This window comes from Myotis nattereri (genome assembly GCF_964212035.1).
Source record: "Myotis nattereri genome assembly, chromosome: 12".
Taxonomy (NCBI): domain Eukaryota; kingdom Metazoa; phylum Chordata; class Mammalia; order Chiroptera; family Vespertilionidae; genus Myotis; species Myotis nattereri.
The window spans coordinates 65,618,688-65,633,308 of NC_138087.1; the positions used below are offsets into that span (position 1 = coordinate 65,618,688).

The 14,621-nt window shown below is 41.1% G+C and overlaps 1 protein-coding gene across 1 annotated transcript in view; it reads right to left on the reverse strand.

Annotated features, from left to right (window-relative positions):
* SUSD1 (sushi domain containing 1) overlaps positions 1-14,621 on the reverse strand; it is a gene marked incomplete at its 5' end in the record, with an annotated part of 84,475 nt that overhangs the window by 19,410 nt on the left and 50,444 nt on the right. The window contains 3 exons of the mRNA XM_081103150.1: positions 920-1,106; positions 2,364-2,455; positions 12,037-12,229. Of these exons, the coding sequence (XP_080959276.1) occupies positions 920-1,106; positions 2,364-2,455; positions 12,037-12,229 (472 nt within the window). The remainder of the gene's footprint in view (positions 1-919; positions 1,107-2,363; positions 2,456-12,036; positions 12,230-14,621) is intronic.

Genomic DNA, 14,621 nt, shown 5'->3' on the forward strand with positions numbered 1-14,621 from the left:
GGGCAGGCTGGGCTGAGGGACACTCTCCCCCCCCCACACACACACACCCAGTGCATGAATTTCGTGCACGGGGCCCCTAGTATATATATAAAAAAGTTCCCATTCACGTTTTCTAAAAGCCACCGAATGGAGTTCCACCTCACCCGCCCCTCTCACCCCCTTTCACGGCAACACTTGTCCCTGTCCTTCTGCATTCCTAGAACTTCAGACCTCTGCTGAAGTCAGCAGCACCGCACCACAGCTAGAGCGCTAGTTTTCATCCTATTCCCATGAGGAAGATTTTGTTTAATGTAAGACACTCAGAAGAAAATTCATTCACTTTTCTTCTGGGAAATCAGCTGCTTTGCATTTTCCAGACCCAAATGCCTTGCCTAACATTTCTGGTAAAATTCAAAAGTTCACAATTTTACTAAAATAAAGCCACATCTTAGGCAGGCGTACCTCTTCATATCAACATATAAAGTTCCCTTTTTTCCTCTTTTATAAAAGGGATGGGTCCTCCCCACCCCTTTCATGAGATCTTAACAGCTTGAATTTTTACACTTTTTTTAAATTGCAAATTCTTTAAAGTAGGGTAGAGTTGGAAAATATGCTGTTATGGGTCTCAAAGAACTTAAGCAGCTCACCAGTGCCCCCTGGTGGCCATAAGCACAAATACAGAAGGAATTGCACCAACACTCAGGTACACACTACCCAAAATTTAACCAAAGATAACATTTTGTTTCAGACACCTTTGTAAGAAATAAAACAGTCACCATTTCAGGCCCCTTAGCACCCCTCTCCAATTCCATGTCCTTCTTCCTCTCTTTCTTGAAGTTCATCACATAATGATAAAAAGGAATACTGTCCCTCTTTATCCAGGCCTAGCCACAGCTCCGTGGTGACCCTGTGCATCCAAATACCTTTATTTGAGATGTACCTGTTATCTGGGTTGTTAGGGAGATGAGCACGGGAAGGACAGAAGACCAAGCGTAAATGCTGACACTGTAGTTGGTACCCGGGCGCAGGTCTAAGCACATCTCAGGAGCCTGGCTGCTGCTGGTGATATTAAAGGTGATTTCCTGGGCAAACTCCTCCTGATACCATCTCTGGCCCTGAATGCGGAGCTAGAACACAGACAAGTTCACAGGTGAATCATGAGCTTGAAGGGCTAGATCTTTACCTTTCTCATGAACTCTCTTGCCCTTGACTCTAAAGTTCCTTCAAAACGTGAAATGCAGCAATAAGTAAAGATTAGAGTCGTCATACCACAAATACTGTAGTTACAATATTATCAGTGTGATAAATATATTTTTATATCAAAATGCACCAAAGGTCGAGGGCCAAACACTGGCAACTTTCTCTTTCTTGTTCTCACATACACGATACATAGTTCAATGTGAAAGTCTATTGGCAAAATTTTAGAAGCAAAGCCGAAGAACATTTCCCTAGAAAGAAAATTAAGAATCTGACATAAGGCCCTGGCTGGCATGGCTCAGCAGTTAGAACCATCGGCCCACACACCTGAGGGTCTCGGGATTGAATCCTAGTCAAGGGATGCAGGTTCGATCCCAGGCCCAGGTCAGGGTGCATGAGGGAGGCAACCAATTGATGTGTCTCCTCTCTCTCTCTCTCTCTCTCTCTCTCTCTCTCTCTCTCTCTCTCTCTTTCTCTCTCTCTCTCTCTCTCCCTCTTTCCCTCCCTCCCTTCCTTCCTTCCACTCTCTAAAAAATCAACGGGATTCACAACAACAACAAAGATCTGAAGTAGGGCTTCTCCAAAGCAGGACATGAATTAGGACACCCTCAGGTGGTCTGGTGAAACCTGGGAAGGGTTTTTCTCCTCTGCCCACCCCTTTCTGACATTCCCTATACTTTCCTGTAACATTCCAGTACCTGCGCCAATACACACACACACACACACACACACACACACACGCGCGCGCGCGCGCTTCTTTCTACTTAATTCCTTTTAGTAACAGCTCATCCCAGGATCTTTCACTTTCTTACTGACAACCACATCTAGCTTCCAAAGTTCCCCTGGACTCTCTAGGCAACACATTCAGACACTGGTGTGGAGAGTCACACACATGCAAAAGCCTTTGGATTCCTCCTCGGATCCTGCCTGAACATCAACTCTCAACTCTGCTCCGGCTATGTGCTCACACCCAGAACACCTCTCCTGGCTTTCTCACCAGTCCCCAAGGTCACTCTTGTCAAAAATGAAGCAGAAGTGCCCATTTTATTGCTTCTGACTGTAACTGTCACAATAATTCTCTTATTGGCAATGGCAGCGATGTAAGCAGATTTTTAGGTGTGTTGATATTTTTTAAACCTCCCACACAACACAAACAGCCATCAATAGAGTAACTTTCAGTAACTCACTAAATACATTTCCTCTCTACCAGCTATCTTCATGTTTCTCCATCTCAAGCAGGTTTCATTAAATATTGAAGTGTTGCTGATGGTCTGTTTAACTGCAGGGAGAAAAGAATGAGAAGTCATTGGACACCCTGTACAAAAATACTACCTTTTCATTTTCCAAGGATAAGCATTTACATAGAATTATTTCAGCAGTATTTTAGTTTACAAATGAGTGGTAACACACTTTTACATTTATGTAAAATCAGCCCTAATGAAAGATGTAGGATTACAAGATGCCCAATCAGAGGATCCCTCTTAAAAATTATTTAAATCTGTCCTGCTGCTATGACTCAAAGGTTGAGCATCAACCTATAAACCAGGAGGTCATGGTTCATTCCCAGTCAAGGCACATACCTGGGGTTGTGGGCTCAATCCCCAGTAAGGGGCATGCAGGAAGCAGCCAATCAATGATTCTCTCTCTCCCTTCCTCTCTCTGAAAGCAATAAATAAAATAAAAACATGGTTTTTATTAAAAAAAATATGATACTTTTTAAAAAACTATTTAAATGTCCAATTTTTCTGCAAACTCCCTTGGTTTACTTAAGTTAAAACAGCAACTCATTGTACCAGCTTTGGACAACATCACTTATACAAATAAGCATCAGTTTGCAATTCTGAGCTGAGGGCAACATTTCAGCCCTGAACTGAGAATCGCTCTGTGAGGGCCTGAACATCCCTATCTTAAGCAGTCAGGCTTTTCATGATGGAAAGGGCTTCTATTGGTTGGGCTTCTATTGGTTGGGCTTCCTCATCTCTTATGATCAAAGTACTTGTTGGCCTCTGCTCCCTTTCATGGTAATCAATCCAAAGTCAGTTCAGATCTAGTACAGTGTAACAAAGAAGCAACCTCCACCACCAGCTTTTTAAAATAAAGACTACTTTTCAAAACTCTGATATCAGAGGTCTACCACCTTCAATAATTATCCCTGTCCCTAAAGTGAAAAGAAAAAAAAAAAGAGAGAGAGAGAGAGCAGGCTTGCTAAGAAGTTTCATAGGAACACTGTGATAATTAAGACGTGATAAAGACAACTCCCACAACATCTGAAAAAGAAGTCTCATGAGAGCCAAGCCTTTATGTGTAAGCCCCTGGCCCGACAGGTTCCCACGAATGAAGCTAAGTTGGTCAACGTGAGAGTTCTTTATGGACCAGGTGGCTTTGCCCAGAGAAAACCTGTCCCGCAGGTCACATGCTATCCTCTAAATGTTGTAAGACCGAGTAAGCAAGAAGGTATCGATGATTCAGGATAACATACCTCACTTCTGGATAGAGAAGATGGTTTTAGAGATAAGTAATAGTGGCCCAAGGAACCTCACACTGATGACACATACAAAAATGAAATAACTTCACTACTATTTAATCAGCTCCAGACTATACAAAAAGGTGGCAAGTTTCCCAGTTCATTCACTATGACTAGATAATCACATGCCCAAACGGTACAAGGATGGCACAACCAATCACTGAACACACTATGCCAAACTCACTTATAAATACTAAAATCCAGAATAAAACATTAGCGAATAGGCAGTAAACTCAAAGTACAATACACTATGATCAAGAGAGAGTTATTCTGGGAATACAGAGATGATCATTATTGGGAAAGCTATTAATAGATGAAAAGAGAAAATAACATATGGTCATTTTTATAATTACAATGATGAATACATTTAATATTTAGGATTAATACATTCCTAACTAAAAATCTTAATAAACTAGGATTTAATTTGATAGAAACTCCTTAATTTAAAAGTGTTTATTAGAAGCCACCATGCTTATAAAGCATTCTCAGTAAAACAATGAAGCAATTTCTAGTAAAGTTAAGGACAATACAAGGATGCACGGTCTCACAGCTATTAGTTAGCATTAGTCAGAAGATTCCAGACAATCAGAAAGAGGCAAGAAAAAAATGAGCTATAAATACCAGTAAGAAAGAGAACAAATGACGCAACTGCCAGTAAATCTAAGAGAATCAACTGAAAAACAAATATAAAATGGCTTGAAAACAGAAAAACAAATATGGGAGTTTGGCAAAGTGCACACAACCACAAGAACATAGAAAAACTAACAGTTTCCTATATAGCTGCAAGAACAAGTATGGCAGGCTGAATAACGGCCCCCCAAAGATGTCCACACCCTGGTCCCTGGAATCTGTGAGCATGCTACATCACCTGGCAAAAGGTCTTTATAAATGTGATTAAAATAGGGAGATTTTCCTGGATTAGCCACATGAGCCCAAAGTAGTGACAAGGGTCCTGATAAGAGGAAGACAAGAAAAGCAGAGTAACTGGTTGGTGTGGCTCAGTTGGTTGAGCATCATCCTGTGCACCAGAAGGAGGTCTCCAGTTCAAATCCAGGTCAGGGCACATGCCCAGGTTTCAGGCTCAATCCCCAGTAGGGGGCATGCAGGAGACAGCCAATCGATGTTTCTCTCTCACGTGAATCTCTCTCTCTCTAGTCAATTAAAAAAGAAATAAAAAGGCCCTAGTCTGTTTGGCTCAGTGGATAGAGCGTCAGCCTGCGGACTGAAGGGTCCCAGGTTTGATTCCAGTCAGGGCACATGCCCAGGTTTCAGGCTTGATCCCCAGTAGGTGGTGTGCAGGAGGCAGCCAATCAATGATTCTCTCATCATTAATGTTTCTATCTCTCTCTCCCTTTCCCTTCTTCTCTGAAATCAATAAAAAATATTTTTTTAAAAAAGAAATAAAAAGAAAATCCAGGTTAGAAAAAGATTTGTGGACAAAAGCAGAGGTTAAACTGATGAGCTTCAAAGATAGAGAATTCCACCAGGAATGTAGGCAGGCTCCAGAAACTGGAAAGGGCAAAGAAATGAATTTTCCTCTTTTTATAAGATAGTAAATTTGTGTTCTTTTAAGCCACTAAATTTGCAGTAACTTATACCAGCAATCAGAAAGTAAAACACCAAATAAAAGACAACAGAAAAATTAAAAGTTCCCTATTCACAAGAGAAGACACCATGAACAGCCCTGGTTGGATAGTTCAGTTGGTTAGAGTGTCATCCCAATATACTAAGGTTGTGGGTTTGATCCCTCAGTCAGGTTCAAGTTCTCTCTTTCACACTCTCTCTCAAATAAATAAATAAAACCCTAGCTGGTTTGGCTCAGTGGATAGAGTGTCGGCCAGTGGACTAAAGGGCCCCGGTTCGATTCCAGTCAAGGGGACATGCCCGGGTTGTGGGCTCAATCCCCAGTACAGTGCATGCAGGAGGCAGCCAATCAATAATTCTCTCCCATCATTGATGTTTCTCTCTCTCTCTTCCTCTCCCTTCCTCTCTGAAATCAATAATATATTTAATGGATAGATAGATATTTTTTAAAATATTTTTTAAAAAACCACACCATAAACAAACTTCCAATACCTGGAAATAAATCTAACTAGAAATGTCCAAGAGTTGCAGGAAGATTTTTTTAAACTTTTTTTCCTGAAGGACAAAGAAGAAAACAATAAAGAGAGAAATGACACATCTGTGAACAGGAAGGCTCGCAGGTGAAAAGAAATCAATTCTCCACCAATGAACCTATAAATGGACTGCACTTCCAATGGTGATTCCGATGGCCCTCCTTGAAATGTGGTAAGTTTACACATTCATTCAATGACTATTTAGAAAGTTCTCACCATGTGCCAGGCATGCCTTAGGGGCTAAGGATAAAGTGGTGAACAAAATCCCTGCACCTCATGGAATTCATTCTAGTTAAAAAGGTAGAAAATAAAGTTACAAATAAATAAAAATATAATCTTGTGAGCTAGTAAAGGCTATGAAGAAAAGCACCATAATGGGACAGCTAGAATGCCCAGGGAAGGCCCTCTGAGGATGTGATACATAAGTAGAGACCTGAAGGATGTGAGTGAATGAGCCACCAAGAATGGAGATAGAAGGGTCACACCGAGGGCTCCAAGGTCAAAGGCCCAGATGCAGGAATCAGTTGGGCACACACATTCAATAGAAAGCAAAAGTGCTAACTTCCTTTGGGAAAATTCATGAGAATAGCAAAGGGAAAAGCTATTGAAAGAGGACACAGCAAGGTATCAGTACCTATTATAAAGGTATAACAGTGTTTCTCAACCTTTTTTCATTATAGTCCCATAAGCAGTCTTTTTTATTTTTAAAAAATATATCTTTATTGATTTCAGAGAGGAAGGGAGAGGGAGAGAAACATCAATGATGAGAATCACTGACTGGCTGCCCCCTGCATGCCCCCTACTGGGGATCGAGCCCGCAAGTATGTGCTCTTGGCCGTAATCAAAACCCGGGACCCTTCAGTCTGCAGGCTGATGCTCTATCCACTGAGCCAAAGCAGCTAGGGACATAAACAGTCTTTTTTTAACACCACAGAAAATTGTGTTTCTTAGATATTGTGTGTATACTATGCTTCATATATAAAAAGAATAATTTTTTTTTTTTGCCCCTCAATAACTAATTTTTGCCCTCCTGGAGTGAATTTTGACCCCTGAAGGTGGTATCACCCCCATTAAGAGTGCTACAATAATTAAACAGTTTGTAACTACTAAAGGTATAAGTGAAATAAATAGAGCAACCCTGGCCTGTGTGTCCCAATGGTTGAGCATTAAGTTTGATTCCCAGTGAAGGCACACGCCTAGGCTCAATTCCCAGGAGACGGCATGTAGGAGGAAGCCGATCAATGATTCTCTCTCATCATTGATGTTTCTATCTCTCTCCCTCTCCCTTCCTCTTCGAAACGAATAAAAAATATATTTAAAAATAAATAAATAAATAAATCGATCAATGAAACAAAATAGAATCCAGAAATCTATCTATGCATGGGAATTTATAAACAGTGAAATTTCAAATCAGTGGAAAATAAACTGAGTTGGGAAATAGTTATCCACAGAGATAAGCTAATATTGGACTCCCACATGGTGTTGGGTATGCACACGTAATGGTACAGTGGTGGTGGGTCTGTAATTCCTCCTGCTCACAGGAATGTGGGAGAGCAACTCTGCTCTGTACTCCCTTAGTACCTTGCAAATACCTCAATTACATTTTGTTTGTTAATCCTCACCTGAGGATTTTTTTTTTCCATTGATTTATAGAGAGAATGGGAGGGATAGAGATTAGGAGGGGAAGAGAGAGAGAAACATCTATGTGAGAGAGACACATCGATTGGTTGCCTCCCACAACCACCCCGATTGGGGCCAGGAATCAAACCTGCAACCCAGGTACATGCCTTTGACCAGAAATCGGACCCAAGACCCTTAGGTGCAGGGGCCAATGCTCTAACAATTGAGCTACCGGCCAGGCCTCAATTACATTTTATGTATTACTATTGATCCTTGTCTATCACCCCATTGAACTGAGAGCTCCTGCTTCATCGTGTCCAGGACAATGGCAAGCACAGCATTTCTAGTCGTTTAAATGTAAACAATCAGCAATAAGGGAAAGGCTAAGCACCTCATACCATATTAACCCAAGGGAACAGAGGAGCTCTGAATAAGACATATTAAGTTTCTGCCCTTAATATGTATTTCATCTAGGAGAAGAGTTACACCCTCTATCAGTATAACAAAAATACAAGAGAGTGCATAGCAAATGTCATAAGGTAAACGTAAGTAATAATTAACATTTGGTAGATGCTTATTGTGTATTAGGAATTGTGCTGGTTCTCCATAACCCATTCAGTCTCACAAGTCTCTGAAACTCCTGATAGGAGAAAGGTACTGCTTCTGGGAAAGAAGAGAATTAAAAGGAAGGACTTGGTGTCCTTGGGAGACTACGTGGTGATGGGGAAAAGGAACTCAGAGGGAAATGCAAGATTCCACAAGGCAAAAGAGAATCCCAGAATAGAATACACAATTCAACCCCACCCTCACCAAAAAAAAAAAAAAAAACACAACAAAAATATCCTCTAAAGAAACTGCACTTCACTCAATGACAGAAGAGGGCACTCTTGGCCTAGAAATTTTATTAATACTTTTAATTACCAATTATGTCTAAGGAATTAATAGACATTAAGAAGAAACTTTATTACAAAGCCACTGTTCTCAAAACTGCCTGGTACTGGCACAAGAACAAGACATATAGATCAATGGAATGCAATAGAATAGAGAACACAGAAATCGACCCAAACCACTATGCTTAAATAATATTTGACAAAGGAGGCAAGAACATACAATGGAGTCAAGACAGTATCTTCAACAAATGGTGTTGGGAAAATTGGACAGATACATGCAAAAAAATAAAACTAGACCACCAACTTACACCATACACAAAAATAAACTCAAAATGGATAAAGGAATTAAACATAAGATGGGAAACCATAAAAATACTAAAGGAATCACAGGCAGCAAAATCTCAGACATAAGCCAAAACAATTTCTTCACCGATACAGCTCCTAGGGCAATGGAAACTAAAAGAAAATAAACAAATGGGACTACATAAAAAAAAAAAAAAGCTTTTACACAACAAAAGAAACCATCAACAAAACAACAAGAAAGCCCACTGCATGGGAGAACATATTTGCCAATGTTATCACTGATAAGGGTTTAATCTCCAACATTTACAGGGAACTCATACAACTTAAAAAAAGGAAGATAAACAACCCAATAAAAAAATGGTCAATGGACCTAAATAGATACTTTTCGAAAGAAGATATAAGGAGGGCCAAGCGACATATGAAAACATGCTCAAAGTCACTAATCATCCAAGAGATGCAAATCTAAACGACAATGCGGTACCATCTCACACCTGTCAGAATGGTTATCATCAACAAATCAACAAACAACAAGTGTTGGAGAGGATATGAAGAAAAAGGAACCCTTCTGCACTGCTGGTGGGAAGGCAGACTGGTGCAGCCACTATGGAGAACAGTATGGAGCTTCCTCCAAAAACTAAAAATGGAACTCCCATTTGACCCTGTGATCCCACTTCTAGGAATATATCCCAAGAAGCCAGAAACACCAGTCAGAAAGGATATATGCACCCCTATGTTCATAGCAGCACAATTCACCATAGCTAAGATTTGGAAACAACCTAAGTGCCCATCAGCAGATGAGTGGATTAAAAAACTCTGGTACATCTACACGATGGAATACTATGCTGCTGTAAAAAAGAAGGAACTCTTGCCTTTTGCAACAGCTTGGATGGAACTGGAGAGCATTATGCTAAGTGAAATAAGCCAGTCAGAGAAAGATAAATACCACATGATCTCACTCATTTGTGGAATATAGAGAACAACATAGACTGATGAACAGGGACAGATCCAAAGACAGAGAAACAGCAATCAGACTATTAATCCCCAGAGGGAAAGTAGGGGAGGGTAGGGGTAAGGGGAAGAGATCAACCAAAGGACATGTATGCATGCATATAAGCCAAACCAATGGACATGGACAACAGGGGGATGAGAGCATGGGGGGGGGGGGGGAATGGGGGGTAATGGGGAGGGGGGATGAGGACACATTTGTAATTCCTTACCTAATAAAGAATTTAAAGATAAAAAAGAAAAGAAAAGCAAGAGAAAGGATATGAAAGCAAACATTAATGACTCAGAGGAGGAGTCAGCAACTTTTTTTCTACAGAGTCAGTTAGGAAATATTTCAGGCTTTCTGGGCCCGTGGTCGGCAAACTGCGGCTCGCGAGCCACATGCGGCTCTTTGGCCCCTTGAGTGTGGCTCTTCCTCAGCCTTAGGAGTACCCTAATTAAGTTAATACCAATGTACCTACCTATATAGTTTAAGTTTAAAAAATCTGGCTCCCAAAAGAAGTCTCAGTCGTTGTACTGTTGGTATTTGGCTCTGTTGACGAATGAGTTTGCCGACCACTGCCCTGGGCCATCAGCTCTGTCACAGCCACTCAACGCTGCCTTTGCCGCACAAAAGCAGTCACAGACAATATGTAAATGAATTCTTTATTTACCCCGTGAGTATGGTCCTCCCTAGCTGGATCTACAATATCACTATCTGTTTTCTTTCTTTTTTTAAATTACTTTCCCTGTTTTGGACACATTACAAATGATTGGGTATACCAAGCCAATTTCTGGCTTGACCACCTGCAAGTATGAACTTCTCAGGCTAATGGTTTGTAAGACAAGCAGGCAGACTTCAGACATAACTCCTCCAACAGAGAACAGTTATAATATTTATCATTTTGTGGGGAAATATAAGAAACAATGTTAAATTATTTGTGGCCTTTGACTATCTTTTGTTTGGACTTCAATTCTGTAAACAGGAATCGGCTATGGGGGATGTTTTATAAGGTCACTGCAGAGCTCAAATGATGCATGCAATTCGAAATCTGCATCAGAAACTACCCTCAGGGTTTTCTACCAGGGAATAGAGAGAAGAGTGCTCTATCCCCCCTTCTTTTGATTTTAATTCACAGTGAATACCTGAGCTGTGGTCAAAGCAGCTGCTTTTCTTATTATTGGGCACATTCGTAGAATGCTGCGTGTGACAGTGGTTTTCTCCACACAGATGAAGTCAGAACCTCTTGGGTGGAATGTGGATATCATCATCATTCTTTGTTTCCTCCTTTTTAATTAATGTATATATTAAATATATTTTTATTGATTTCAGAGGGGAAGGATAAGGAGCAAGAGATAGAAACGTCAATGATGAGCGAGAATCATTGATTGACTGCCTCCAGCACATCCCACACTGGGGATTGAGCCAGCAACCCGGGTATATGATCTGGCCTGGAATTGAACCATGACCTCCTGGTTCATAGGTCGATACTCAACTACTGAGCCATGCTGGCTAGGGTTTTTTAAATTTCTTTTTAAAATTCTTTCTTGTTGAGAGTATTACAAATTCTCCCCTTCCCCCCTCCATTGCCCCACTCCACCAGGTTCCCACCCCACCCCAGGCCTTCATGGCACTATTGTCTGTGCCCATGGATTATGCATATATGCATATAAGTTCTTTGATTAATTTATTCCCGCTAAGAGCTGCAGTGAGTATGAGAGGGAGACCTCAGGAAAACAGGAGCAGGTCCCATCCTCTTCTACTGTTTACCTTCAAAGGGAGCAGCCTCTCCACCTGGTTGGCCCTAAATTTGTCTGGGAAACCCCAGTAGATGAAAGAACAAAAGGCCTTATAGAGATTTCTGTGTCCCTTCCCACTAGGGGGAGCTGTGGAGTTGATAGAGCGGGCCTCTCTGTGGCATCCTCACAAGGCCATGGGGCCTTTCTAAGGAACCTGACCTTCATTAGGCCACTGTGCTCTATGGGGGTTAATGCGCTCACACATGGTCTGCTCAGGAGGCCGCTCTGTCCTGCCAGTGCTGATGTAGTGCAGCTCACATTTCTGATCCCCTGGAAGTTAGTTCTAGCTGTCTATAATGACTACCCTTAGGCTCAGCGGCCTCAAGTTTGGGGTGAGAGATAGGAGGCTTCACAGAATATCCAATCCATCACTACAGGGGAGCTCTGAGTCCAACAGTCCATTCCTGGTCTGTACCTCTATGAGCCAGCACTCCCCTGTGTGGAAGGGGAGGGGTGGTAAGTTTCAGGCACCCTCATCCCCAGACAAAGTTGGTAGTTTATTAGGACTAGAATCCACATCTCTTGACTCCCAGACTAGCATTCTTTGTGGCCCCCACATCGTACAATTTTCATATTTCGCCTGTGGTCCTGGGATACAGAGCAGAGGGGCATGCAAACCTACCTGCAGGTGCGGTTGTTACCATTACTTGCACTGAGTGCTGCTCCGGCGACCCCAGCAGGGTGATAGTCGCTGTGTAATCAGTTGCCGGGTCCAGGTCCAAACACACAACCGCAGCTCGTCCCCCCGTTGTGAAGTTAAATGATGCTGCGTGATAAAAATCACTCAGATACCACCTTCGGCCCAGAATTTTAAACTGTCGTGAGATTAAAAGAACGCATTGCATTACCTTTTCTGCTGGCTTGCAGCTATCTAGACTAGAAGCAAAATAACTATAAAGCAAGAAGTTTCCTTCTATTGGTTCTGACCCAGTTAGAAGTATGTTTAATGTAATAGCAAGCTAACCTGGGGAAGGACTTTACAAAGCTGCCCTACCTAGTCTATGCAACGTCCCCCTCAAACAGCTACAGACTAAGCTTAGCATGCACAACTTGCTCATCGGATGAGCCAGATGTCTGGCTATTCTAAGATGATCCCTTAATGCCTACCCAGTGAAGGAGATTGCCCTGAAGCTGTTGGGCAAAATTATTTTAAATTCTTTTCATTCCTAAGAAATCCATAGATAAGCCTCAAGGAATAGTTTTTAAACTTATGAGAACTACTTCAAATTATGCATTCAAAGCAACTGTGCAATGTTACTTCACTTGTTCTTCTCTAGTTGAGCTCTGATAAAAAAAAAAAAAAAAAAAAGACAACAACAAAAAAACCAATGATACCCCCTCCATCACCAAACTCAGGTCGCAGGTATAACATAGGGACCTAAAAGGGCAAATATATGTGAGGGCCCCAGAAGTAATGTAATGTGATCAGCGCTTGAATGGTCAGTGTGCTTTAGCTGGGTGTTCATGTGGTTAGTGTTTCCTTTGATGCTCATGTTATTGGCTATCCCACCCGCTATCCTTCCTCATCACTGTTATTCTTCCATAGTCATCCAACACTCATGGGAGAGTCCTCTCTCCCCAATTCCCAGCATTCTCTTGTGTAATTTAAATGTTTTTATACATAAGTCATCAAAACCTGGCCTCAGAGTACCTTGAGCTCAATGCTATGAAGTTCTTTCACTGAACTTCAGTGACTCAGATCCACAGTCACATCCTAGACTGTGTCATCATCAGAGTTGCTCCACCAACATCTCATAATCCCCTAATCGTCTGCACTGCTCACTCCCACTAGAGATGATCTCTCTCAAGAAATCCCTCAAAATTTCCTCACTCATAATTTTCTATCAAGTTCTAGCCTGTTTTGTTCAGTGGTCACGTGATCGATTCCAGTCAAGGGCACATACTTTGGTTGCAGGCTTGATCCCCAGCCCTGGTTGGGGCACATGCAGGAAGCATCCAATTGATGTGTCTCTCTCATATCGATGTTTGTCTCTCTCTGTCTCTCCCTCTCCCTTCCACTCTCTCTAAAAGTCAATGGGAAAATATCTTCAGGTGAGGATTAACAAAAACAAAAAAGAAACCAAAGATATAAAAGGAAGGAACTAGGATGGTAGAGTGGGCCTGAGAATTTGTAACTTTTGGCTGCCGAGAGTCCATCTGCTTGTTCCAATAGCACTGTGGTTTCCTATTGGGAAAGCACCACTTTAGTGTGAGCATGAAAGCATATGATTCTCAACAAATACTTCTGTCATCTTCAAAAAAATTCTGTATTTTAAAACGTTTTTAGTTATTGTCATGTGTAGATGCTCTATCTTAAAGAAGCTGATTTTTGCCTGAGTGTGTCTGTGTTCATACCACACATACACAGTATGAGTTTTTCACTCAATATTTTGTTTTTGAGACTTATCCATGATGAATTATTTTGATCTAGTCTATTCATTTTTAGCACCTATATAATATTGTTTTATGACTGTATTATAAAATGGCTGAGTAGCAGTAATTTCAGATGATTCAACCAAACATCAAAATTCTCTATTTTCCAACTGATGAACTTTTAAGTTATTTTCAATATTTTATTATTGTAAGCAATGATGTAATGAAAATCCAATGATATATCCCTTAAGTGCAAGTCAAAAATGTCTCTAAGGTACATACTAAAAAGTAGAATTGCTGGGTCTTAGGGTGTGTACAACTTCTTTTTAACTATGTGGTATTTTCTTAACCACATAGCTAACCAATTGTCTCAGAACCATTTATTTCTGTACTCGTTTGAAAGATCATTTTTTATCCTATATTAAATTATTTGGGTACTTGAATATGTTTCTAGGCCCAGTGTTCTCTCGAATATGAAAAATTGAATATTTCACTCACCTGCGTAAAATCTTTCAGTGCCTCCACATAGACATCAACATAAGATCAACACATAAAAGTACACGATACAGGGCTTTTCTCGATCTGGCCACTACTTAGACTTGTGCCTCATCTCTTCCCACTTCCCCTTAGTTTCTCTGTTCCCCAAGAGAGTCACGTCCTCTATTACTCAATTTGCTACTTTACTTGCCCAGTGTGCCCTTCTTCACCCTCACCCACCTCTTCAACTGGTTAATTCTTGCTCATTCTCCTTGATTCAACACCATCTTTACTTCTTGTTTTTAAAAAATTGTACCTGGTCACACACACATATACACAATATCCTATTCATTTATT